This window comes from Salvelinus namaycush, chromosome 38 (assembly GCF_016432855.1).
Source record: "Salvelinus namaycush isolate Seneca chromosome 38, SaNama_1.0, whole genome shotgun sequence".
Taxonomy (NCBI): domain Eukaryota; kingdom Metazoa; phylum Chordata; class Actinopteri; order Salmoniformes; family Salmonidae; genus Salvelinus; species Salvelinus namaycush.
The window spans coordinates 658,059-682,948 of record NC_052344.1 but is presented as its reverse complement, the minus strand read 5'-3'; the positions used below and the strand labels follow the sequence as shown (position 1 = coordinate 682,948).

General features: G+C 41.8%; 1 protein-coding gene across 1 annotated transcript; it reads right to left on the bottom strand.

Annotated features, from left to right (window-relative positions):
• Window positions 1-5,796: 5,796 nt before the first annotated feature.
• On the bottom strand, window positions 5,797-20,134 carry il17rel (interleukin 17 receptor E-like). Its single transcript, XM_038977597.1, has 10 exons — window positions 19,945-20,134; window positions 13,594-13,703; window positions 13,187-13,301; window positions 12,510-12,554; window positions 12,116-12,258; window positions 8,450-8,521; window positions 6,507-6,561; window positions 6,226-6,389; window positions 6,000-6,044; window positions 5,797-5,871 (listed from the first exon to the last, which is right to left on the bottom strand). Exons 1-10 carry the CDS (start codon window positions 20,132-20,134, stop codon window positions 5,797-5,799), a joined length of 1,014 nt encoding a protein of 337 aa, XP_038833525.1.
• Window positions 20,135-24,890: the final 4,756 nt, after the last annotated feature.

The window sequence follows — 24,890 nt, the reverse complement described above, 5'->3', positions numbered from 1 at the left end:
AGTTTTACGTTACATTATCTTTTCATTAACATATCTTAATGTTATTTTGTTGTTTGCAGGGGCACTATCCTTCTGACCCTATGCAGCCAGGTCCCATCTACTTTTTAACTCCTCGTAAGTGTGGCTTGTTTGGTGTCTGTTGTAAAGGAATACCACAACAAGTCAACTACTTGATTGATGAAGGCATGTCATCCAGCAAAGGCAGCAGCGCAGTCATCAACTACATGCACCATTTCTTCACCAACTACGGAGTTGGGGAAACACATGTGGACCTGAATTGTGATAACTGCAGTGGCCAAAACAAGAACAAGGCTGTGCTCTGGTATTGTGCCTGGCGGACCATGCACACGCTCCACCACAGTCTGGACCTTCACTTCCTGATCGCAGGCAACACCGAGTTTGCCCCCGACTGGTGCTTCGGCCTCATGAAGCAGCGCTTCAGAAAGACCAGAGTGAAGACTTTGTCTGAGATTGCTGGTGTTGTGAAGAACAGCACTGTGACGGAGGTCAACATCCCACAGCTGGTTGAACTGGAGGGTGGTACGGTGCTGGTGGAAAGCTATGACTGGCAACAACACCTGACATCACATGCCCTGCACCAAAGTCAAGGATAGGACAGAAACAGGCTCTCCGAATATAGCTTCCCTTGATCATGCGTGGTTCGGACAGACCAGTCATCAGCACTATCTGCAGTGCCTCTATTCAAATGATTCTCTCCTAACACACACGCCATTCATTTCTCCAACTATTTGTTTTATTTATCCTGCAGCTCAGTCACTTTACCCCTGATTGTATGCATATAACTACCTCCTCTATCACTGATATTGTTATTATTCTTGTACATACTGTATATCTTATTTATATTTACACTATTTATAATATTGCTACTACGCAAGTAACCATTTGGCTGTACCATTTACACCTTCTGTAGAGACCCATCCACTTGGCAATATGTGGCTGGGGGTTATAGCGTTTCTTTCACGTGACCCATCAATTTAGACAAGTGTGTCTGTGTAAGCGTCATCTAATATTTATAAAATATTTTTATCTGGACACTTTGTTAACCTGTAATTTTTCCTTATTGTAGGCTACTACTTTTACCACTTTTAGTCTTAATCTTTACTACACTACTCACTGTTTAGCACATGACCTCACGATCAGGTTGGTTTCACCAGGCAAATCATAACCCACCATGTGTGTGTGTGAGACCGACCAGTATCTTTGATGAAGGGTCAGGAGCTGATCTACGTTGCTATGCCCATCAGTGGGGCTCTGGCAAAGACCTCACCTCTTGCCTGCTCACCGACGGTCATCGAAATCAGAATTTGGTAGGTTTAGTCTGACTTCAACATAGGTCATGTCTGACACAAACATATACTATCTCTAACTGCCATAGTTAGAGATAGGTCTTATCAGAACAGTGACTGTGTGTATTTGTTGACAGATGCATGAGATTCAGAGAGACCTGGCACTCAACACATCCACCATGAGGTGATTACTGATAATACAGTACAGCACAAATGTCTTGTAATAGCAACACCCTTTTCATTCCATGTGTCAACTCTGCCTCAACTCCGCCTATTTCTACAGATGGACTGGATATGCTTTTGCCAGACGGAAGCCTCAGTCACTTGACCTATTCAAACTTCGACATAGTACCTGTTTGTGTGTCAGATATTACCTATCCTCACTGCCATTGGTAATATTAGAGTGACTATGGAGACATTGAAGATGAAGTCCAGACTGACAAACGGGCTTGATACTGATGTATCTGAATGGAGAAAGACCTGGCACTCGGCATGAACATTTTACGAGACAACTTTTACCTGTATTGTCTTTTTTATTATTGATTTGAATGTATCAGTCAATATAGGGAGGGAGAAACCCCTGTGTATTCTCCACCAGGATCAGTGAACTCCTGGTGTATACGGGACACCACACAGGAAGATATGACCACTCTGACATGTTTGACAAGGTAGCCCCATTACCACCAGACTAAATGCTGATAGGCACAGTATCTGTACCAGCTGGGAATCACATGAAAGGTGCATTGTTACATTAGCAGAACACTGATGCTATTGTATTATGGAAAGGGTTGTTTATTCTACATGGACCTGAATGTTGTCAAAACATGTAGTTTAGAATATCTACACAAATTCAGCAATTTCATTCTTCTCATATTGTTCTGTAGGCTACTGACCTATTCAAGCTTCCTCCAGAATCTCACCATACTGTAGTTATTGAACTCAACCTGCAGGAGGTTTCTTTGTTGTGATTGAGTGGTGGGAAACAGCTGTGGGAAAGGTTCTGACAGATTGGTGTGTCTTGGTGGTGGTAAGGAGCAAATTCGTTTTGCATGGCCTGTCATGGCCGCCAGTATTTCTTGAGGAGCAACCAAAAAAACAAGGCCAAATCAGCGGGTGTAGTTCCCCTTTAAGTTGATCATGCACGCTGATTGGAGTCATCCTCGGTGGTCAGGGTGTGTTGCACCTGTCGCCTCGTTAAGTTTCATCTGTGCTGGCACAGGTGATATTTAAGAGCTGCAGAGCCAATGCTCCAGTTGGCATGAGAGATGTTGGAAGAGCTAGGCTGTAGTTTAACTCTCAAAAATGTATGACTAGAAAGACTTATATTTTTGATCTACCTGTTTGGTTTGCTCCATGTTTACGTTCACTCTCTAACTTTTATATTATTTAACTAGGCACGTCAGTTAAGAACAAATTCTTATTTACAACGACTGCCTACCAAAAGGCAAAAGGCCTCCTGCGGGGATGGGGCCTGGGATAAAAAATAATTACAAATAAATACAATATAAATATAGGACAAAACACACATCACAACAAGAGAGACACAACACTACATAAAGAGAGACCTAAGACAACAACACAGCATGGTAGCAACAACATGGTAGCAATACAACATGGTAGCAGCACAAAAACATGGTACAAACATCATTGGGAAAAGTCAACAGCACAAAGGTCAAGAAGGTAGAGACAACAATACATCATGCAAAGCAGCCACAACTGTCAGTAAGAATGTCCATGACTGAGTCTTTGAATGAAGAGATTGAAATAAAAAACTGTCCAGTTTGAGTGTTTGTTGCAGCTCATTCCAGTCGCTAGCTGCAGCGAACTGAAAAGAGGAGCGACCCAGGGATGTGTGTGCTTTGGGGACCTTTAACAGAATGTGACTGGCAGAACGGGTGTTGTATGTGGAGGATGAGGGCTGCGGTAGTTATCTCAGATAGGGGGGAGTGAGGCCTAAGAGGGTTTTATAAATAAGCATCAACCAGTGGGTCGTGCGATGGGTATAAAGAGATGACCAGTTTACCGAGGAGTATAGAGTGCAGTGATGTGTCCTATAAGGAGCATTGGTGGCAAATCTGATGGCCGAATGGTAAAGAACATCTAGACACTCGAGAGCACCCCTACCTTCCGATCTATAAATTATGTCTCCTTAATTTAGCATGAGTAGGATGGCCATTTGAATCAGGGTTAGTGTGGCAGCTGGGGTGAAAGAGGAGCGATTACGATAGAGGAAACCAAGTCTAGATTTAACTTTAGCCTGCAGTTTTGATATGTGCCGAGAGAAGGACAGTGCTCCGTCTAGCCATACTCCCAAGTACTTGTATGCGGTAATTACCTAAAGCTCTAAACCCTCAGAGGTCGTAATAACACCTATGGGAAGAGGGGCATTCTTCTTACCAAACCACATGACCTTTGTTTTGGAGGTGTTCAGAAGAAGGTTAATGGTAGAGAAACTTCCCTGTCCTCCCTCCTCTTTCCTAACCCCTCCCTCTCTCCCTTCTCCCTCCCACTCCCCCCGTCTCTCTCCTTCTCTTTCCTACCCCCCCTCCCTCTCAACTTAAGTTGGGGGTTCTTTTCTTTTAGTTTGACTGTATCAGGCAACTCTAATGGGCATCCATGGTGGGTGTTAAGACCCTACTCGAGCTTGGCTAGCACTCAGTAGGCACCCCCATTGATGCCTTTCAGAACCTATTTTAAAACCCCTCCTGGTTTAGTTTTGGTTGTCAGTGACTCATCTGTTAGTTCCCTCTTTATGTTGAGTGATGATTTTTGGTTGGTTATTGGGGAAGTAAGTCATACAGCAGACTTCATAGTAAGCAAACACCCTTATTTAAAAAAAAAAAAAAAAAAATGTACTGTTGCCTATGATAAGAATTAGGTGCAGATAGACATGTATTTACCACATGTACAGGGAGTGTGTGTTCTGGGTGGCATGCAGAGGTCCCCGTCTTCACACACACATGAAGAGAGAGGGGTGCTCTGACCCGTGACGTTAAAACCAGCCGCATCTGGTCGACACCCAGGTCCCAAGCTGGAGAGCAAGGCAATAGCATCATTCAACATTACTTACTGTATGATCACCTGCAGTATAGAGCCCCACAGTGGAGGTGTCATAATACCCATAAAACCTAGCGGTCAAACAGGGAAACATTCAATAGTTTTTCCACCATTCATTTTTTCCCATAGGGGATTTTAGAAACACTTAAAATAAGGGCTGTGTTTCATGTAGGCTTACCCTGGCGTGGCGTATTGATAACCATGTAAATCTCTCTCGGACAAGGTGACTTTTATCAATATATTCGGCTCGATTTACTCAGACTTGAAAATGGTAATTAGCGTCAAAGTAGACATCATACAAAACTACAAATCCCTGCAAGCTCCTGCACGTCATCTCTGGCCGATACCTTTATTAACAGGTATTGTGTCAATTTAAAACTTGCACAAGACCATTCACAGAATTGTCCATTTAAATAAATGTACCCTATTTATTCATTACTGTCACGCCCTGACCTTACAGATCCTTATTATTCTCTATGTTTGGTTAGGTCAGGGTGTGACTCGGGTGGGAAAGTCTATATTTTATATTTCTTTGTTTTTGGCCGTGTGTGGTTCCCAATCAGAGGCAGCTGTCTATCGTTGTCTCTGATTGGGGATCATATATAAGTTGTCATTTTCCTTTTGGGTTTTGTGGGATCTTGTTTTCTGTATAGTTTCTTAGCCTTACAGAACTGTGCGCTTTTGTTTTTTTGACTTTGTTATTTTGTTTGGTGTCATCAATAAAAGTTACGATGTACGCCTACCACGCTGCGCCTTGGTCCGGTCATTCTACACACGAGAGCTGTTACAATTACTACATTTAGCTAACATTAAATAGTTAATCGAGAGATTCTTACCTTTGCCTCAATTCGGCAGTCTCATCCAGATCATCATGGCATTTGTAGTTCATTATGATAGCAAATGAGCATTTCATTTTGGGGTAAATGGTCAATACAGGCAAATATACTGAAAAAAGTCACCTTGTCCTAGAGAGATTTACACGGTTATCAAAACATCACACCAGGGTGAGCCTACACGAAACGCAGCTCTTATTTTAAGTTTATAAAATCCCTATGGGAAAAAAGAATTGTGTAAAAACGACTCTATATTGGTAATACTAGATAACGGACCTGGGTTCAAATAGTATTTGTTTTCTTTCAAAAACGTTTGAGAGTTTGAGTCAGCATACCTGGAGTGCCCTATGGATGGGGTTTGCACTTCTGGTACTATTCCATTGGTCCATTGTGTCAGACAAGTTTTTTTTTAAATGCTATTTGAATCCAGGTGTGCCATAATATTGCATTCGTGTAAAGACTGATACTAGTGTGGGTGGTTTCTTATCATTGGGTGTTATGGGTTTGGCTGATGTACAAACTGTGGTACCCTTTTCCACTTAAAAGTCTGTCATTCACAACTTCAGATGGATCACTCATGATAATTATATGCACACTATTTACAGAGAGCTATTACCTTGGAAATTCCCATCTGCAAAGGGGCACCGGATCCAGGATCCAGAATCTGTGGTAAACTACAGCCAGGAGCATGCATTTGTTAGATACATTTGTTCTGCACACTCAAAGGGGATATGTACCGGAAAGTTTAGATAGTAAGTGCATTCAGTCATTGAAGAAACCACAGGCAAAGGTGGTGTCGTACCTTCATGCAAAGCTGTGGGTGTGGATCCACTGTGGAGAATGTTATCTGAAAGGAAAGTTAAATGGGGACTTAACTATAATAGTTATTGTAAAACAGTCATCTGGTGATATAGCCTTGGTGCCTGACTGTTTCTATGTCATATCAGTCTTTTGTCTTTGAAACAGCCTTTTAACTGTGAAGGAGTTCAGAGGTACAGATGTGAGGCTGATTGATAGAGGCACCTAACCTTTTCACTGTTGAGGGTCTGTGATGAACCAGCCAGATCGTCACACTCATCGTCCCCTTGTTTTTGGCACAGTGAGATCACCGCAGCAACAGGACACACCGGTTCCCATGACAACAACTCCTCCACCGGGTCAAAGTTAATGCCGGACCACAACTCCTCCAGATCTTTGGAGAAAAGAGATGCGGTCAAAAGCAATGCACTGACAATCTTGCAAATTTCACAATCAACCAACCAACCAATTAATAAAACATGCAGTGTAACAGAAGTTGACGGACACTCACGGTCTCTGAAGGGAAAGACTTGAACTCTGGGTGCATCAGAGGTGGCAGACCAGCCCTGTGGGATAAATATATACAGTGCATTCAGAAAGTATTCAGAACCCTTGACTTTTTCCACATTGTTACGTTACAGCCTTATTATAAAATTGATTAAATAAAACATCCTCATCAATCTACACACAATACCCCATAATGACAAAGCGAAAACAGGTTTTTAGAAATGTTTGCAAATGTATAAAAAATATAAACTTATTTGTATAAGTATTCAGACCCTTTGCTATGAGTCTCGAAATTGAGCTCAGGCGCATCCTGTTTCCATTGATCATGTTACCGAGTGGCGCAGCATCTCAGTGCAAGAGGTGTTACTGCAGTCCCTGGTTCGAATCCATGCTGCATCACATCCGGCCGTGATTGGGAGTCCCATAGGGCGGCGCACAATTGGCCCACTGTTGTTTGGCCGTCAATGTAAATAAGAATTGGTTCTAAACTGATTTGCCTAGTTAAATAAAGGTTAAATTTAAAAAATCATCCTTGAGATGTTTCTACAACTTGATTGGAGTACACCTGTGGTAAAATCAATTGATTTTACATGATTTGGAAAGGCACACACCTGTCTATATAAGGTCCCACAGTTGACAGTCCATGTCAGAGCAAAAACAAAGCCATGAGGTCGAAGGAATTGTCCGTAGAGCTCCGAGACAGGATTGTGCCGAGGCACAGATCTGGGGAAAGGTATAAAAAATGTTCTGCAGCATTGAAGGTCCCCGAGAACACAGTGGCCTCCATCATTCTTAAATGGAAGACATTTGGAACCACCAAGACTCTTCCTAGAGCTGGCTGCCCAGCCAAACTGAGCAATCGGGGGAGAAGGGCCTTGGTCAGGGAGGTGACCAAGAACCTGATGGTCACTCTGACAGAGCCTCTGTGGAGATGGGAAAACCTTTCAGAAGGACAACAATCTCTGCAGCACTCCACCAGTCAGGCCTTTATGGTAGAGTGGCCAGAAGAAAAAGCATATGAAGTGCCCACTTGGAGTTTTCCAAAACGCACCAAAAGACTCTCCTCGCCATGAGAAACAAGATTCTCTGGTCTGATGAAACCAAGATTGAACTCTTTGGCCTGAATGCCAAGCGTCACGTCTTCATCATCCCTACGGTGAAGCATGGTGGTTGCAGCATTATGCTTAGGGGATGTTTTTCAGCAACAATGACTTTGAGACTAATCAGGATCGAGGGAAAGATGAGCAGAGCAAAGTACAGTGAGATCCTTGATGAAAACTTGCTCCAGAGCGCTCAAGACCTCAGACTGGGGCGAACTTCCAACAGGACAAAGACCCTAAGCACAAAGCCAAGGCAATGCAGGAGTGGCTTCGGGACAAGTCTCTTAATGTCCTTGAGTGGTCCAGCCAGAGCCCGGACTTGAAGCCGATCTAACATCTCTTGAGAGACCTGAAAATAGCTATGAAGCAACGCTCCCCATCCAACCTGACAGAGCTTGAGATTATCTGCAGAGAAGAATGGGAGAAACTCCCCAAATACAGGTGTGCCAAGCTTGTAGCATCATACCCAAGAACACTCGAGGCTGTAATCACTGCCAAAGGTGCTTCAACAAAGTACTGAGTAAAGGGTCTGAATACTAGTTTTTTTAAATAAATTTGCAACAATTTCTAAAAACCTTTTTTTGCTTTGTTATTTTGGGGTATTGTGTCTAGATGGATGAGGGAAAACATCAATGTAATCAATTTTAGAATAAGGCTGTAACGTATCAAAATGTGAAAAAAGTCCAGGGGTCTTTCGAATGCACTGTAACACCACAATTTCCAGAAGACAATCCAGATCGTCATAGACATTTGATTACATAAAGGTCAAACAAAATTATCTAACAAGAAGCTAAAAAAGTAGATAAAGATTGACCTAACTAGATAATGATCAGTTAAGAATCTTTACCTCGATACAGAGACAGGGCATAGGTGTAGAATACTGCAGAGTAGTATTCTTCAGCACATCCTCCTTTCTGATCTGCGGAGAGGGAACAAGGGTCAAACATTATTTGACATACTAGTCTAACTGGAGTGCCAGATGGGCCTGCTTTACAAATTTGCCACTATTACAAATGAAGTCGGAAGTTTCCATACACTTAGGTTGGAGTCATTAACTCAACCACTCCACAAATTTCTTATTAACTTTTCTAGGTTAGGGGGCAGCATTCTGAATTTTCGATGAAATGCATGCCCAAATTAAACTGCCTGCTTCTCGGGCCCAGAATATATGATATGCATATAACTGGTAGATTCGGATAGAAAACACTCTAAAGTTTCCAAAACTGTTAAAATAGTGTCTGTGCGTATAATAGAACTGAATTGGCAGGCGAAAAATTGCAGTTTCTATGCCTTCCACTAGATGTCAACAGTCTTTAGAAATTGTTTCAGGCTTGTATTCTGAAAAATGAAGAAGTAAGAGCAGTCTGAATGAGTGGACCCTAAAGTGTCACATAGCTTTTTCATGCGCGAGACCGAGAGTGCGTTTCTTGTTTACCTTTTAAATTGACAACGTTATTGTCCGGTTGAAATATTACCGATTATTTATGCTAAAAACAACCTGAGGATTGAATATAAATATCGTTTGACATGTTTCTATGAACTTTACGGATACAATTTGGATTTTTTTTGTCTTCCTGTTTTGACTGCGTTTGAGCCTGTGGATTACTGAAGAAAACAAGGTTTTTGGATATAAAGAGACTTTATCGAACAAAAGGAATATTTATTGAGTAAATTAATGTCTGATGAGTGCAACCATATGAAGATCATCAAAGGTAAGGGATTAATTGTATCTCTATTTCTGACTTGTGTAACTCTTCTACTTGGCTGGTTACTGTTTGTAATGATTTGTCTAGTGGGCTATGTTCTCAAATAATCGTAAGGTATGCTTTCGTCGTAAAGCATTTTTTAAATCTGACACCGTGGTTGGATTCACAAGAAGTTAATCTTTAAACCTATGTAAAATATGTTTTGTTTTCTGAATTTTTATAATGAGTATTTCTGTATTTGAATTTGGCGCCCAGCAGTTTCACTGGCTGTTGAAGAGGTGAGACGCTAACGTCTCACGTAACGTACAATTGACCTTATTTTAGCGCCCCAAAAACGTAATACTTCCAGATCAACTGTAATTTCAATACCATTGTAAAGCACAATTTCTCCCCTTTCCAACAGAATTTATGCCGAGACCTGCACGCTGCCCGTTTCTGCATAATTCAAGAAGGCAATGAGCTCCTTCGAGTCTTTTTAAAAATGGCGGGTGGGGAAGCGAAACTAATGCGTTATAGTGAGAAGGACAGATGTCGTGTGGGAAAATTGCTTTTTTCACTCGATCTGTCCAACTTATCACCTTATCGCCTCTAAAATGTAAATAAAACACTATAAAGAGTTTATATAATGTGTCATTACATACCTATTTGAAGGTTTGTGTCGAATTTGAATCGGGTTTTTAGGGCGGTGCTAAAGTGATCTTAGAAGTAAACAGCGGCTTTGAGAATGATGATCGCATGCAATGATGACAAAAAAAATGACTAGGTATCCACCCCTTACCCCCGTCACTGTCCATTTCTTGTTTTTAAACGATGAGAGAAGTGCTACACCTGGTGGAGAGAGATTGTAAGACAGAAATAGTTGATTTGTGTGTGCTGTACGTTACGACATAACACGTCAAGATGTAACGGAGGGTCAGTTTTTTCAACTTTTCTCCAATACTATAGAGCCATTACCATGTCAATCAACGCTTGAATAGAAACCTAGATCACACCCCCGATTTTGAAGTGAACACAGTCGCTACAGTCCCATTCGTTTTCTTTGTTGCCTCGTTTGAATGTCGCGGTTACGCACATTTGTACGGAATGGGGTGAGTTTACGTTACCCAAGAGAGGTTTTAACAAACTATAGCAAGTCGGTTAGAACATCTACTTTGTGCATGACACAGGTAATTTTTCAAACAATTGTTTACAGACAGATTATTTCACTTATAATTCACTGTATCACAAGTGGGTCAGACGTTTACATACTCTAAATTGTCTGTGCCTTTAAACAGCTTGGAAAATTCCAGAAAATTATGTCATGGCTTTAGAAGCTTCTGATAGGCTAATTGACATCATTTGAGTCAATTGGAGATGTACCTGTGGATGTATTTCAAGGCCTACCATCAAACTCAGTGCCTCATTGCTTGACATCATGGGAAAATCAAAAGAAATCAGCCAAGACCTCACAAAAAAAATTGGTTGAACCAAAAAGTCTGGTTCATCCTTGGGAGCAATTTCCAAACACCTGAAGGTCCCACGTTCATCTGTACAAACAATAGTACCCAAGTATAAACACCATGGGACCACACAGCCATCATACCGCTCAGGAAGGAGACGCGTTCTGTCTCCTAGAGATGAACATACTTTGGTGCAAAAAGTGCAAATCAATCCCAGAACAACAGCAAAGGATCTTGTGAAGATGCTGGAGGAAATAGGTACAAAAGTATCTATATCCACAGTAATACGAGTCCTATATCGACATAACGTGAAAGGCCGCTCAGCAAGGAAGAAGCCACTGCTCCAAAACCGCCATAAAAAAGCCAGACTACGGTTTGCAACTGCACATGGGGACAAAGATCGTACTTTTTGGAAAAATGTCCTCTGGTCTGATGAAACAAAAATAAAACTGTTTTGCCATAATGACCAATGTTATGTTTGGAGGGAAAAGGGGGAGGCTTGCAAGCCGAAGAACACCATCCCAACCGTGAAGCACGGGGGTGGCAGCATCATGTTGTGGGGGTGCTTTGCTGCAGGAGGGACTAGTGCACTTCACAAAATAGATGACTTCATGAGGAATGAAAATGATGTGGATATATTGAAGCAACATCTCAAGACATCAGTCAGGAAGTTAAAGCTTAGTCGCAAATGGGTCTTCGAAATGGACAATGACCCCAAGCATACTTCCAAAGTTGTGTCAAAATGGCTTAAGGACAACAAAGTCAAGGTATTGGAGTGACCATCACAAAGCCCTGACCAGGTGGTGATCCTAACTTTACTAGGATAAAATGTCATGAATTGTGAAAAACTGAGTTTAAATGTATTTGGCTAAGGTGTATGTAAACTTCCGATTTCAACTGTATATTGGTTCCATTGTGCTAGGCAAGCTCAATCAAGCCCAGGTAAAGTACTTGAAATAATTTCAAATGGCATTTCAATCCAGGGTCTGATCGAGTATAACACAACTGATTTATGATGCCTGTCTCATACCATCTGATTGAGTCATTTCTATGACCTTCCTCTTACCTGGGTTATTATCAGAGTATACACAAAGTATAGGGTTGACCATCACCGTTTTACAACACTTCCTGGCAAGCAGTAGTTGTAAACACACTTGTCACTGGGAGGTTATTATTATTATGCTAGGAAAGTGAAAGTGGGTGGAGTGCCTCTACATTATCAGTGCCTAGCCTGGAATCCACACAATGCTTTCATTTCACTGAGTGAAACAACAGTGAAATATACATTATGGATTCCAGGCTAACCAGGGTCTCACAATTTGAAAATTAACATTTACTCTTTAAGGTCTCCATCTCCTGTAATCTTACCAGTGTGTTGGCCCCTGTGTCTCTACAGGTGTAGGCTTTTCTGTGACACAGTCTCAGGTGATAGTCTTTATCCTCCAACATGTCTGAGACAGACACAGCCAGCTCCTTTCTGTCTGCGTCCACAGTGTACACTAGCCTCCCAGCTGTCATCGGGCACAGTCAGTCAGTAATCACACAGTCAAGGGAAATGGATGCACTGCCAATATCTTTAGGCCGATTTGTACACAAGGAAATACAGAATGAGTATATTGTTGTCGGGTTTGGCAAGGCAAAAAATGTAGCCTTGATGAAGGCAGAAATAGTCGGTCATTGTAACCCATGCTAAGGGATATCTAGAGTGATTCAATTGTTGTGAACTATAGAACAATAGAGAAATAAAATCTATTAAACTTACTGATGCATTCTGGAATGTTACTCCGAAGATCTCTGCTGTTACATTCTGAAATATAGTTTAAAACCAAGTTAAGGTTTGTTCTCTGTGCTTCGACATATGATCATTGTGTCTGCACATTGAGTAAGAGCATGACTACCCTGCTGATCAAGCTGGTCTATGCTGTTTTGTTCAGCAGGGTAGCAGGTGACATTCGGTTAGGAAATGAGGGTGTTATGATATTTAAGTGTTTCTCCATTAGACATTTGCTGACTCAATAGTTATGCTTATGATCGCCTGCAGTCTCAGTTTACTCACTCAACTCAATAGCTCTTAAATAATCAAAGTCAAGTACAGTCAGGTTTAACCAAAATGATCCACTGGGAATCTGTGTGTGCAAGATGCTGAAATGGCGATTTCAATCAATCGGTTGATATTATGGCCACCTAATCGTCTCCCTCATTCCTAATTGGCATATATCCTCACCTCTACACCATGCTAGCTGATGTGTAATGAGCGTTCTGGCACAAGATGGCTGCAGTGAATCACTCGTGAGTGCCACACATTGTTGCTGGAAGAGGCGAGCCCCCCGTATTATGTGAAGCGCTTTGAGTACCTCAGTTGGTAGAAAGGCTCTATATAAATCCAATCCATTATTATTCGTATTATTATTCACCATTGATCACGGTCCTCATCCTCACCTGGGACTTGGTAAGTGCTTGTCCAGGCGACTCCACAGTAGCTTGGATTTGTCTTGAGAGTGACGTGAACGTATTGACCTGGCCACACTTCAGAGCAGTCATTCTGAACCTCCAACTTGATGAGAGAGAAGGAGAGAAGGAAAATAAACAAATAGACACACCAACCATTACAGGTGTTCTTAAGCTAGATCCACATCTGTTCCTATCAATAGAGAAGTGGTTTTGTTGCCGCAAGCACACATAATGTACAGACATGTTTTGCTTGGCTTTGATTGACTAAGTGTAATGTTCACCAAAAAAATATTTATCTGACTGTACCTGTTGTCCCTCCAGTCTCTCTGTAGTAGTGTGTAGTGTAGTAGTTTGTAGTATGGTAGGGTGCATGGTGTGCTAATGTACTACTGTACCTGCTGTCCCTCCAGTCTCTCTCTGGCTACTCTGGGGAAGCTGACGAGCGTACAGATTTCCAACATCATCCCTGCGGTAACAGTGCATATGGAGACACCATGGATGTGCTCTGAGGAAAAGTAGCATTAAAAATCACGAGAATGCAAGCTATACAGGGTCAGTACAAGTACCGTAATTACAGTGTGTATCTGCGTGTGTGTCAGGGTTGGGCTCAATTCAAATAGAATGCAGTCAATTCAGGAAGTAAACAAAATTGACAATTCAATAATCAAAAACAGTTATTCTCAATAAATTGAAAAGTAGAAGCTATTTATTTCAAAACCTTTTAAATGTCAGAAATGTTTCATGTTTAAATTTGATCACTTCCTGAATTGGCTGCCTTCAACCTGTGTGTGTGCGTGTGTGTGAGCGTACGTGCGTGTCACATGCGCTACAGGAAGCAGTGTGACCCTGAATCAAAGGGCCATATAAGATATTATCGCAGGGGTTTCCCCCCTCAGGCCCCCATCTCGCTCTCACCTGTACAGAACTGACTATGGAAGTACATACTGTGGCTCTGTTCATAGTGGTCTATCTGGTTTCAGTGGTATGCTGTTTTCACATAGGTTGCATTCTAAAAACTTAACAAACACACCTCTCCCCTCAGCCCTCAAATTAAGTGGACACTTCCATGACATCTGACGAGTTTACACTTGCAGGGCAAGGTGCGAGGGAGGAAGAAATGATTTTTAAAATGGACCACCTTCGGCCGGAAATTTGTCACTCGTTTGTCCCCCGACGATTGTGTTTTCAGCCACCGGTAGCTTGTGGGTGATTTTTATGCGCTACAGTCAATAATGATTGCATGTCTACTTATATTAACTATATATTTTTTCATATACGCCTACTGTATGATAGCTAGAAAATGAATTAGCTGACTCACGTTAGCCTGCCTGCCTGGAACTTCTGAAGAAGGAAAATGTTTTATTTCTACAATTTCCAAAAGCTAACCAAACAAAAACATGATTACTTTTACGAGAAGTGATTGTGCATTAGTAGCACAATTTCTAACTTATTTACATTTGTTTTTACTTACACTTGAATGTTGACTCCATATTGACATTGGGGTTTTACGTTTTGGCTGACTTTAATTAGCGGATGTACAAACATCGCGGTTTGAAATATGGGGCGTGTCAGGCCCCGAAGTGTACATCATTATTCACTCGCAAACTCCATTAAAAACTAAGGCTAATTGACTGTTCTCTCTGCTACCACATGGCAAGCGGTACCAGAGCTCCAAGTCTAGGTCCAAGAGGCTTCTAAACAGCTTCTACCCCCAAGCCATAAGACTCCTGAAGATCTAATCAAATGGCTACCCAGACTATTTGCATTAACCCCCCCACACCCCTTTACTCTGCTGCTACTCTCTATTATCTATGCATAGTCACTTTAACTCTACCTACATATTATCTCAATTACCTCGACTAACCGGTGCCCCCACACATTCTCGCTATTGTTATTTTACTGCTGCTCCTTAATTATTTGTTACTTTTATTTCGTATTTAAAAATGTTTAACTGCATTGTTAGTTAAGGGCTCGTAAGTTACTATTTCACTGTAAAGTCTACACCTGTTGTATTCGGTGCATGTGAGCACCCCAATCTTATAAATCAAAGAATTGCCAGGAAAACACCAAGTCTCACTGCAGAGGGTAGCTTCAAATGAGACCATATTCGCCATATAGCGCACTACTTCATGGAAAATAGGGTGTCATTTGATAAGCAAACAGAAATTAAGGGTTAGAGTCAATCACATTGACATCCGCATAATGTTATTTTGGCGGTGTAACTACGTTAGAGCTTTCAAATCCACAAGCAGATCGTTGCGTTACCTTTGCAGACACTGCCGTTGGATGCAACACCACCACACCAACTATAATCTGAAAAATCCCATGTCGCCACGTTAGAAATTTATGCAGCTGCGTTACAAGTTCTAACACTCAAATTAGATTGAAAGGCATAAATCCCCCCCGATCCAAATGAACAGAAAGCTCGGATCAATCCTTGGCCAGAGCGTCCAGTGTGCACTCTGAACGCTCCGAGAGCAAACACACCCTATATCTGTGTCAATAACGCAAAATGAACTTGTTAACAACCTGTTGTCGTATTCGCATGGCTGCTGTCATTAACCGGAAACAGGCTGTTGTCGGGGGGGACCAACTCGACGCCAAAAACTTTGGAACTCAAGAACTCGGATACCTGTGTCAACACCTGCTACCAACTAGTCAGCTAGCTAGCTAGGTTGCAATGGAGCCCGCTTTGCTGGAATAGCAAGCAAACATTTCCAGTTTATTATGCTCTTATCCGGGACAATATTCACAATCCGGGGTTCCAATGAGGCAATTCTTTTTCTCAACTCCTATGACTGGACACCGCTCGGGCCTGATGGATGTTTCCCGGCATTGCCATCTGTCCCTATCCCAATGGCCTGTGCTACCTGGAACTTGCCTGCCAAGGAAATCATCTCCATCTGCTTCTCCTCCTCCATCCTGTAGTGAAGCAGAATGTTCCAATCAGCAAGCAGAATGTTCCAGTCAATGCTGGTCCCATGTCACAAGTCGTGGAAACTGAAGGCAGTGGCATGCTGCTAAGAGGATGAGGGTGACTGTGAGAGGTTCGGAGCAGATTGACATAAAGAATAGCTTCGCTGCACTGGTGCCTGACCTACCTGCGCAATCACCGCTGGGATTGCCAGCAGTGGCTTTGTCGTCAAGTTTGGGGTACACTATCCTTGGGGTACATGGGCCCGTGAAAGACTCAACAAATTGTGTGCGGGGTGGGAATGGGCGGATTTCGCCATTCCCTTCTCCGGCAATTGTATTGGGCAGTTCAATGGTGAGAAATGTCTCAATCCCTGGAGCAAAAACTGCGCGCTATCAAGGAGCACAAGTACAGGACATCAATAAGCTGATCCCAAACATTTTAAGTCAGCATCAGGAAATTTAGTATATCAAAGTTCATGTGGGATTCAATGACATTATGAAGGGCAACTCAGAACAGCTGAAGATGGATTTTAAAAAACTGATTGGGTCACTTCTTGACACCAACAAACGCCCCATAATATCTGTCCCTCTGCCCTCCCCAAATTGTGGCATTGAACGGTTCAGCAGACCTTTAACCCTCCATAACTGACTACAAGACTATTGCAGCTCTGTGGGTGTAACATTTATTGACAATTTTGATACCTTCTGGGAACAAAGCTCATGTTGTAAATAGGATGGGATCCACCCAAATCATTCAGATCCCGGATCCTTCCATAGCATTATAAGGCTGCGTTCAGACAATTACTTTTCAATGATCCAAGCCCAGCTCATTTAACTTCTTATGGCTGCAATCCCGTTAACGGGATGATATGACAACAGCCAGTGAAAGTGCAGGGCGCCAAATTCAAACAACAGAAATCTCATAATTAAAATTCCTCAAATATACATGTATCTTATACCATTTTAAAGGTAATCTTGTTGTTAATCCCACCCAAGTGTCCGATTTCAAATAGGCTTTACAACGAAAGCACCACAAACAATTATGTTAGGTCACCGCAAAATCACAGAAAAACACAGTCATTTTTCCAGCCAAAGACAGGAGTCACAAAAAGCAGAAATAGAGAAAATGTATCACTAACCTTTGATGATCTTCATCAGATGACACTCATAGGACCTCATGTTACACAATACATATATGTTTTGTTTGATAAAGCTCATATCTATATCCAAAAACCTCAGTTTACATTGGCGCCATGTTCAGAAATGCCTCCAAAATATCCTGAGAAATTGCAGAGAGCCACGTCAAATAACAGAAATACTCATCATAAACTTTGATGAAAGATACATGTTTTACATAGAATTAAAGATACACTTGTTCTTAATGCAACCGCTGTGTCAGATTTCAAAAGCTTTACGGCAAAAGCAGTCAACAAAACTCATAAAAAGCATTATAAATCTTCACTTACCTTTGCTGATCTTCGTCGGAATGCACTCCCAGGACTCCCACTTCCACAAGAAATGTTTGTTTTGTTCGGTAATGTCCATCATTTATGTCCAAATAGCTATTTTTGTTTGCGTGTTTGGTAAACAAATCCAAAGTCAGAAAGCGCGTTCACTAAAAGCTGACAATGTCAAAAAGTTCCGTAACAGTCAGTAGAAACATGTCAAACGATGTATTGAATCAATCTTTAGAATGTTTTTAACATAAATCTTCAGTAACGTTCCACCGGATAATTACATTGACTTCAGATGTGCGATGGAACAGAGCTCCCTCTCATGTGAACGTGCATGGTCAGAGCATGGCCAGGTCATGGTAGACTATTTCCTGTCTTCTTCAGCCCCACTACACAGTAGAGGCATCAGACAAGGTTCTACAGACTGTTGACATCTAGTGGAAGCCGTAGGAAGTGCAAACTCATCCATATCCCACTGTGTGTTCTGTAGGGGCTGTGTTGAAAATCAACCAACCTCAGAATTCCCACTTCCTGTTTGGATTTTTTCTCAGGTCTTTGCCTGCCATATGAGTTCTGTTATACTCACAGACATCATTCAAACAGTTTTAGAAACTTCAGAGTGTTTTCTATCCAATACGAATAATAATATGCATATATTAGCAACTGGGACTGAGGAGCAGGCAGTTTACTATGGGCACCTCTGTGCACCTTTCATCCAAGCTACTCAATACTGCCCCTGTTAATGCCTACCATTGTGCCGCTGAGTTGTCATAATGCGTCAGCAAATGTACATTATCCCAGCGGTGTTGGAAGACATAATTTAAGTAACCTACTTGATGTCCCTCTTAATGCCCTGAATCCCTCTGCTGATCCCACAGCTATTGTATGCAGTAATCATGTGCCTATGAACCAGAGTGATACTGTTAGCACTGAGGCGGTGTGCCCTACTAGGAAGTCCACTGTGTGAAGCTCACCCTGCACTAACATAAATAACATGAGCATGTCTACCTCTGCTACGCTTCCTAGTAAAGCAATAAAACCAATCAAGCATCCCAGAAAAGTGCTACAAATAGCCCACGTTAGCACATGTAGCTTAGGAAACAGGGTTAATGAAATCAGTAATTTACTAGCAACAGATGACATTCATATTCTGACACCCTCTGAAACTCACTTCGATAATACCTTTGATGTTACAGTGGTAGCAATACATGGTTATGAGATCTACAGAAAAGACAGAAATGCCAAAGGTGGAGTTGTGGCGGTTTATCTTCAGAACAATATTCCTATAAAGCTTAGAGGGGATCTCATGTTAAATACTGTTGAAGTAATATGGCTACAGGTTCATCTGCCTCACCGAAAGCCTATTCTGGTGGGAAGCTGCTATAGACCACCAAGTGCTAACAGTCAGTATCTGGATAACGTGTGTAATGCTTGATAATGTATGTGATATCAACAGAGAGGTATATTTTCTGGCCGATTTAAATGTTGACTGGCTTTCATCAGGCTGCCCACTCAAGAGAAAGCTTCAAACTGTAACCTGGTTCAGGTTATCAGTCAATCAGTCGACCTACAAAGCAGGATGCTGCCTTGTAGGCTGTTTCATATGAAAGGCTCTGCGGACAGCCTACAGGGCAGAATCCTGATATCAGCCTCTGAGGCTACTATTGAATCAGATCACCCTGCAAGGAATAGAGCTCACCCCCTGGATTAGATGTGTATCTGCCTATAAATTACTTTGACAGCTAATCTGCCTGCAAGGAGCATTACTTATGAAACAGCCTACAAGGCAGCATCCTGATTTATCAGCCTCTAAGGCTAAAATGTAATCTGATCAGCCTATCAGGAATGGAGCTCACCCACTGTAAATTCGAATTATCCACAAAACACGGTGTCGCTTAAAATACACATATCTGTTATGCAAGCTAACAACCAGCATAGATAACAAGCTAGCTTACTAGCTAACAAGACTACCTAGCTAACTCACAAGACTAGCCAAGTTAGCTGCGTGGTTCTTTGCATGCAATGGCTCTGGTCTTTGGGGCAGCATGCAGCCCAGGAGACAGACCTGGCTCGGGCATTGTTCAGGGCTTATATGCCCCGCATTGCGATCAATGCAGCCACAGGGCTCCTTGATGAAGTGATTATTGTGCACATGAACAAATTCATGGATAATGCATGATACTTTTGATTATCTCGTGATCTCGACATGTAGTGATAATCAGTATGTAGTGATAATGAGATAAATAAGTTATTATCTTGACATAACGAGGGACCCATTTTTTGAATATGTCCTCTCTGGACTTCCCGTAAATCCTTGACGTTCACAAGGCAGAAAATATTTAAACATGAAATCTAAAAATAGAGAGCCCAACCTACCACTGAGCTGAAGAGCAGTGTGAACTCGAAAGTGAAGAGAGCACTTCTGTTTCCCCTCACACCTCATCACTGTGGACAGGCTGACATTGTGGAAGACACCACTGGTGTTGAGGCCTGCTTTCTGTGTCCTGCACGGGGCAAAGGAATCTGTATGGGGAAACAGGAGGTTAAAGTCAGTGGATTTATTCATGTTCAAGCTTTTTTCCATAATAAATTCATTGGAAATCTTACTCACATTCAAAAGAGCAAAACTTTCAGGACAAATGTATACAAATATACAACAACCAGCAATATCCAATAGTCAGCAATGTAATGACAAGAAAGGAGTCAACTCTACTCATTCTTCATGCTAAAGCCCTGACTACTACTTTATCAGATGATAGACATCAAATCAAATTGTATTAGTCACATGCGCCGAATACAACAGGTGTAGGTAGACCTTACAGTTAAATGCTTTTTTACGAGCCCCTAACCAACAAAGCATGTTTAAAAATGAATATGAGTAAGAAATGAAAGTAACAAGTAACTAAAGAGCAGCAGTAGAATAACAATAGCGAGATATATCTCTTTCTTTCTCCCTTCCTGCCTGAGCTGTTATGCTCTTTCTTTAACTTGTGGAAGATAGAGTTGTGGTGAGCTGCTGTTGAAGTTAGCCACTGATTAATCTGACTTTTGTTATGTATTATTGTGGACACGCTGCTTCTGTTCACTCCAGCTCGAGGCGTCTACTTGGACTATGACTATTGTACTGTACGGGGGGTCCATGCTTCAATGAACAAACCTGCAAAAGTTGTATCACTCAGACCACACATACCACAAACATTGGAACTGGATCCCTGTATTGTAAATGTATTTCAGACATCAATTTATATCTGATCACAGGATCATCAAAGATTTACCATAGTGTCATTGTCAACACAATCAAGCACACACACAGAGTATAACAACATTGTTTGTAATGGGTATATTGTAATGCACTCACAGTGGGTTTTACTTTTGCATTGGAGGCCCTGCAGAGAGAAGATGAAAGACACTGTAAGATGTTTATTTATGCACTTGATATACACTTTATACTACTTATACACATTATACACTTAACAGAGTACTCACAACCCCAGCTGTACAGTACAAACAAACAAGCCCAGCTGGCCACTATTCCAGCTAACAATTCTAGGGAGAGAATACGTTTCTGTAACGTTACCCCTAATGTTTGAGTGTCCAGTTTTCCATTAGTTAGGGGTACATTATGTAAGCAAAAACCTTCTGAGAACCTTTTTAGAATGTTTTTTTTAGAACATTCCCTCAATGTCAAACAGAACTTCTCTAGAATGTGGTTACAATGTTCTCAGAATATACAACAATGTTCTTGACGTGTTTCGTGGGAAGTTTCAAGAACATTTGAGTCCAGTTTTCTAAGGGTTAGGAGAGAATTGCAGGAACATTTGTGTATCAGTTGTCAGGACATCGCCTGATTGTCCCAAAGAAAAGTCTCCCCCCCCCAAAAAATGTAATTACACATTGTTGCTGTTGCCAAGCCCATCAATTCCCTGATTGGTGAACCACTGATCCATTCACAGCTCTTTTTGTCTATTGGCAAGGTTATGGATACTGACACACACAATGCTTTTCACTTACAAATTTGACAAACATGATTACATTGTGCATGTTCATTTACACAGTCATTATTATTTAACATGTTCTCACCTGGGATTTGAACTCATAACTTATCAGTTCACACCATTCATATCTTTTTTACGCCACCATGCCTGTGTCAGTCATCAGTTAATTTGACTATTCTCTCATCTTTTACTTATTTCCAACAATTTAAGGGCTTTCTCTATTCTGCCCTACCAAGGCAAAGTGCAGTAACTAGGAATTTGGTTTTAAAATCTTTGATCTGTTGTATTGGCCAGGTACAGTATATTATCTGATAAATGTGGTATTTAGTTTCCTGACAAGAACAAGCCAGTTGATCAGAATACATCATGGTATCAGAAATTGCGGTCTGTCCAGAAAGAAACATACTTTGAAGTCAGGGGAGTCAACCTACTCTCACATTCTTAGCAATATATGTTAATGTCATCATTTGGCAACAGTTACAACACACCTATCTGATCTAATTAAAATGGGTTTCTCATTCTAGATAGATGAGCATCTGAAAGAAAACTCTTGTCTTTTTGAAATCCACACCACATGTGGAACAAACGTGTCTGATTAGGAACCACATCAGCTTTCATCATTGCATTTCTAGCTGTAGCATTCCGAATTTGTTGCCGAAACAAGGCCTAGGTGGTAGTGTTGCTTCTAACAGAAACGTACCCAGAACATGGTTGCCATACTCTCAGAAATGTTTATTTACAGTAGCATGTCTGTACTTTCTCACATTTGCCATTTTAAGCAATGATGATACCAGTTATACCCAAAACATATACAACTATTCCATCTCCAAATTTTTATGTGGAAAAACAGACAAATTGCTGCAGAATACTACAAATCACAAAAATCACAATATGTTAAAGGGGCCATCCGCAATCGCTGCATCCATTCTTGAACTTTTAAATTAATGATATACATGGTATATGTTGTGGATATCAAGAAGACAATGGAGAGATTTTATTTATTTATTTTTATTTCACCTTTATTTAACCAGGTAGGCAAGTTGAGAACAAGTTCTCATTTACAATTGCGACCTGGCCAAGATAAAGCAAAGCAGTTCGACACATACAACATAGTTACACATGGAGTAAAACAAACATACAGTCAATAATACAGTAGAAAAATAAGTCTATATACAATGTGAGCAAGTGAGGTGAGATAAGGGAGGTGAAGGCAAAAAAAAGGCCATGGTGGCGAAGTAAATACAATATAGCAAGTAAAACACTGGAATGGTTGATTTGCAGTGGAAGAATGTGCAAAGTAGAGATAGAAATAATGGGGTGCAAAGGAGCAAAATAAATAAATACAGTAGGGAAAGAGGTAGTTGTTTGGGCTAAATTATAGATGGGCTATGTACAGGTGCAGTAATCTGTAAGCTGCTCTGACAGCTGGTGCTTAAACTTAGTGAGGGAGATAAGTGTTTCCAGTTTCAGAGATTTTTGTAGTTCGTTCCAGTCATTGGCAGCAGAGAACTGGAAGGAGAGGCGGCCAAAGGAAGAATTGGTTTTGGGGGTGACCAGAGATATACCTGCTGGAGTGTGTGCTACAGGTGGGTGCTGCTATGGTGACCAGCGAGCTGAGATAAGGGGGGACTTTACCTAGCAAGGTCTTGTAGATGACCTGGAGCCAGTGGGTTTGGCGACGAGTATGAAGCGAGGGCCAGCCAACGAGAGCGTACAGGTCGCAGTGTTGGGTAGTATATGGGGCTTTGGTGACAAAACGGATGGCACTGTGATAGACTGCATCCAATTTATTGAGTAGGGTATTGGAGGCTATTTTGTAAATGACATCACCGAAGTCGGGGATTGGTAGGATGGTCAGTTTTACAAGGGTATGTTTGGCAGCGTGAGTGAAGGATGCTAAATTCTAGATTTAACTTTGGATTGGAGATGTTTGATGTGAGTCTGGAAGGAGAGTTTACAGTCTAACCAGACACCTAGGTATTTGTAGTTGTCCACATATTCTAAGTCAGAGCCGTCCAGAGTAGTGATGTTGGACAGGCGGGCAGGTGCAGGCAGCGATCGGTTGAAGAGCATGCATTTAGTTTTACTTGTATTTAAGAGCAATTGGAGGCCACGGAAGGAGAGTTGTATGGCATTGAAGCTCGTTTGGAGGGTTGTTAAAACACAGTGTCCAAAGAAGGGCCAGAAGTATACAGAATGGTGTCGTCTGCTTAGAGGTGGATCAGAGACTCACCAGCAGCAAGAGCGACATCATTGATGTATACAGAGAAGAGAGTCGGTCCAAGAATTGAACCCTGTGGCACCCCCATAGAGAATGCCAGAGGCCCGGACAACAGACCCTCCGATTTGACACACTGAACTCTATCAGAGAAGTAGTTGGTGAACCAGGCGAGGCAATCATTTGAGAAACCAAGGCTGTCGAGTCTGCCGATGAGGATGTGGTGATTGACAGAGTCGAAAGCCTTGGCCAGGTCAATGAATACGGCTGCACAGTATTGTTTCTTATCGATGGCGGTTAAGATATCGTTTAGGACCTTGAGCGTGGCTGAGGTGCACCCATGACCAGCTCTGAAACCAGGTTGCATAGCGGAGAAGGTATGGTGAGATTCGAAATGGTCGGTAATCTGTTTCTTGACTTGGCTTTCAAAGACCTTAGAAAGGCAGGGTAGGATAGATATAGGTCTGTAGCAGTTTGGGTCAAGAGTGTCCCCCCCTTTGAAGAGGGGGATGACCGCAGCTGCTTTCCAATCTTTGGGAATCTCAGACGACACGAAAGAGAGGTTGAACAGGCTAGTAATAGGGGTGGCAACAATTTCAGCAGATAATTTTTGAAAGAAAGGGTCCAGATTATCTAGCCCGGCTGATTTGTAGGGGTCCAGATTTTGCAGCTCTTTCAGAACATCAGCTGACTGGATTTGGGAGAAGGAGAAATGGGGAAGGCTTGGGCGAGTAGCTGTGGGGGGTGCAGTGCTATTGACTGGGGTAGGGGTAGCCAGGTGGAAAGCATGGCCAGCCGTAGAAAAATGCTTATTGAAATTCTCAATTATAGTGGATTTATCAGTGGTGACAGTGTTTCCTATCTTCAGTGCAGTGGGCAGCTGGGAGGAGATGTTCTTATTCTCCATGGACTTTACAGTGTCCCAGAACTTTTGAGTTTGTGATGCAGGAAGCAAATTTCTGCTTGAAAAAGCTAGCCTTGGCTTTTCTAACTGCCTGTGTATATTGGTTTCTAGCTTCCCTGAAAAGTTGCATATCACGGGGGCTGTTCGATGCTAATGCAGAACGCCATAGGATGTTTTTGTGCTGGTTAAGGGCAGTCAGGTCTGG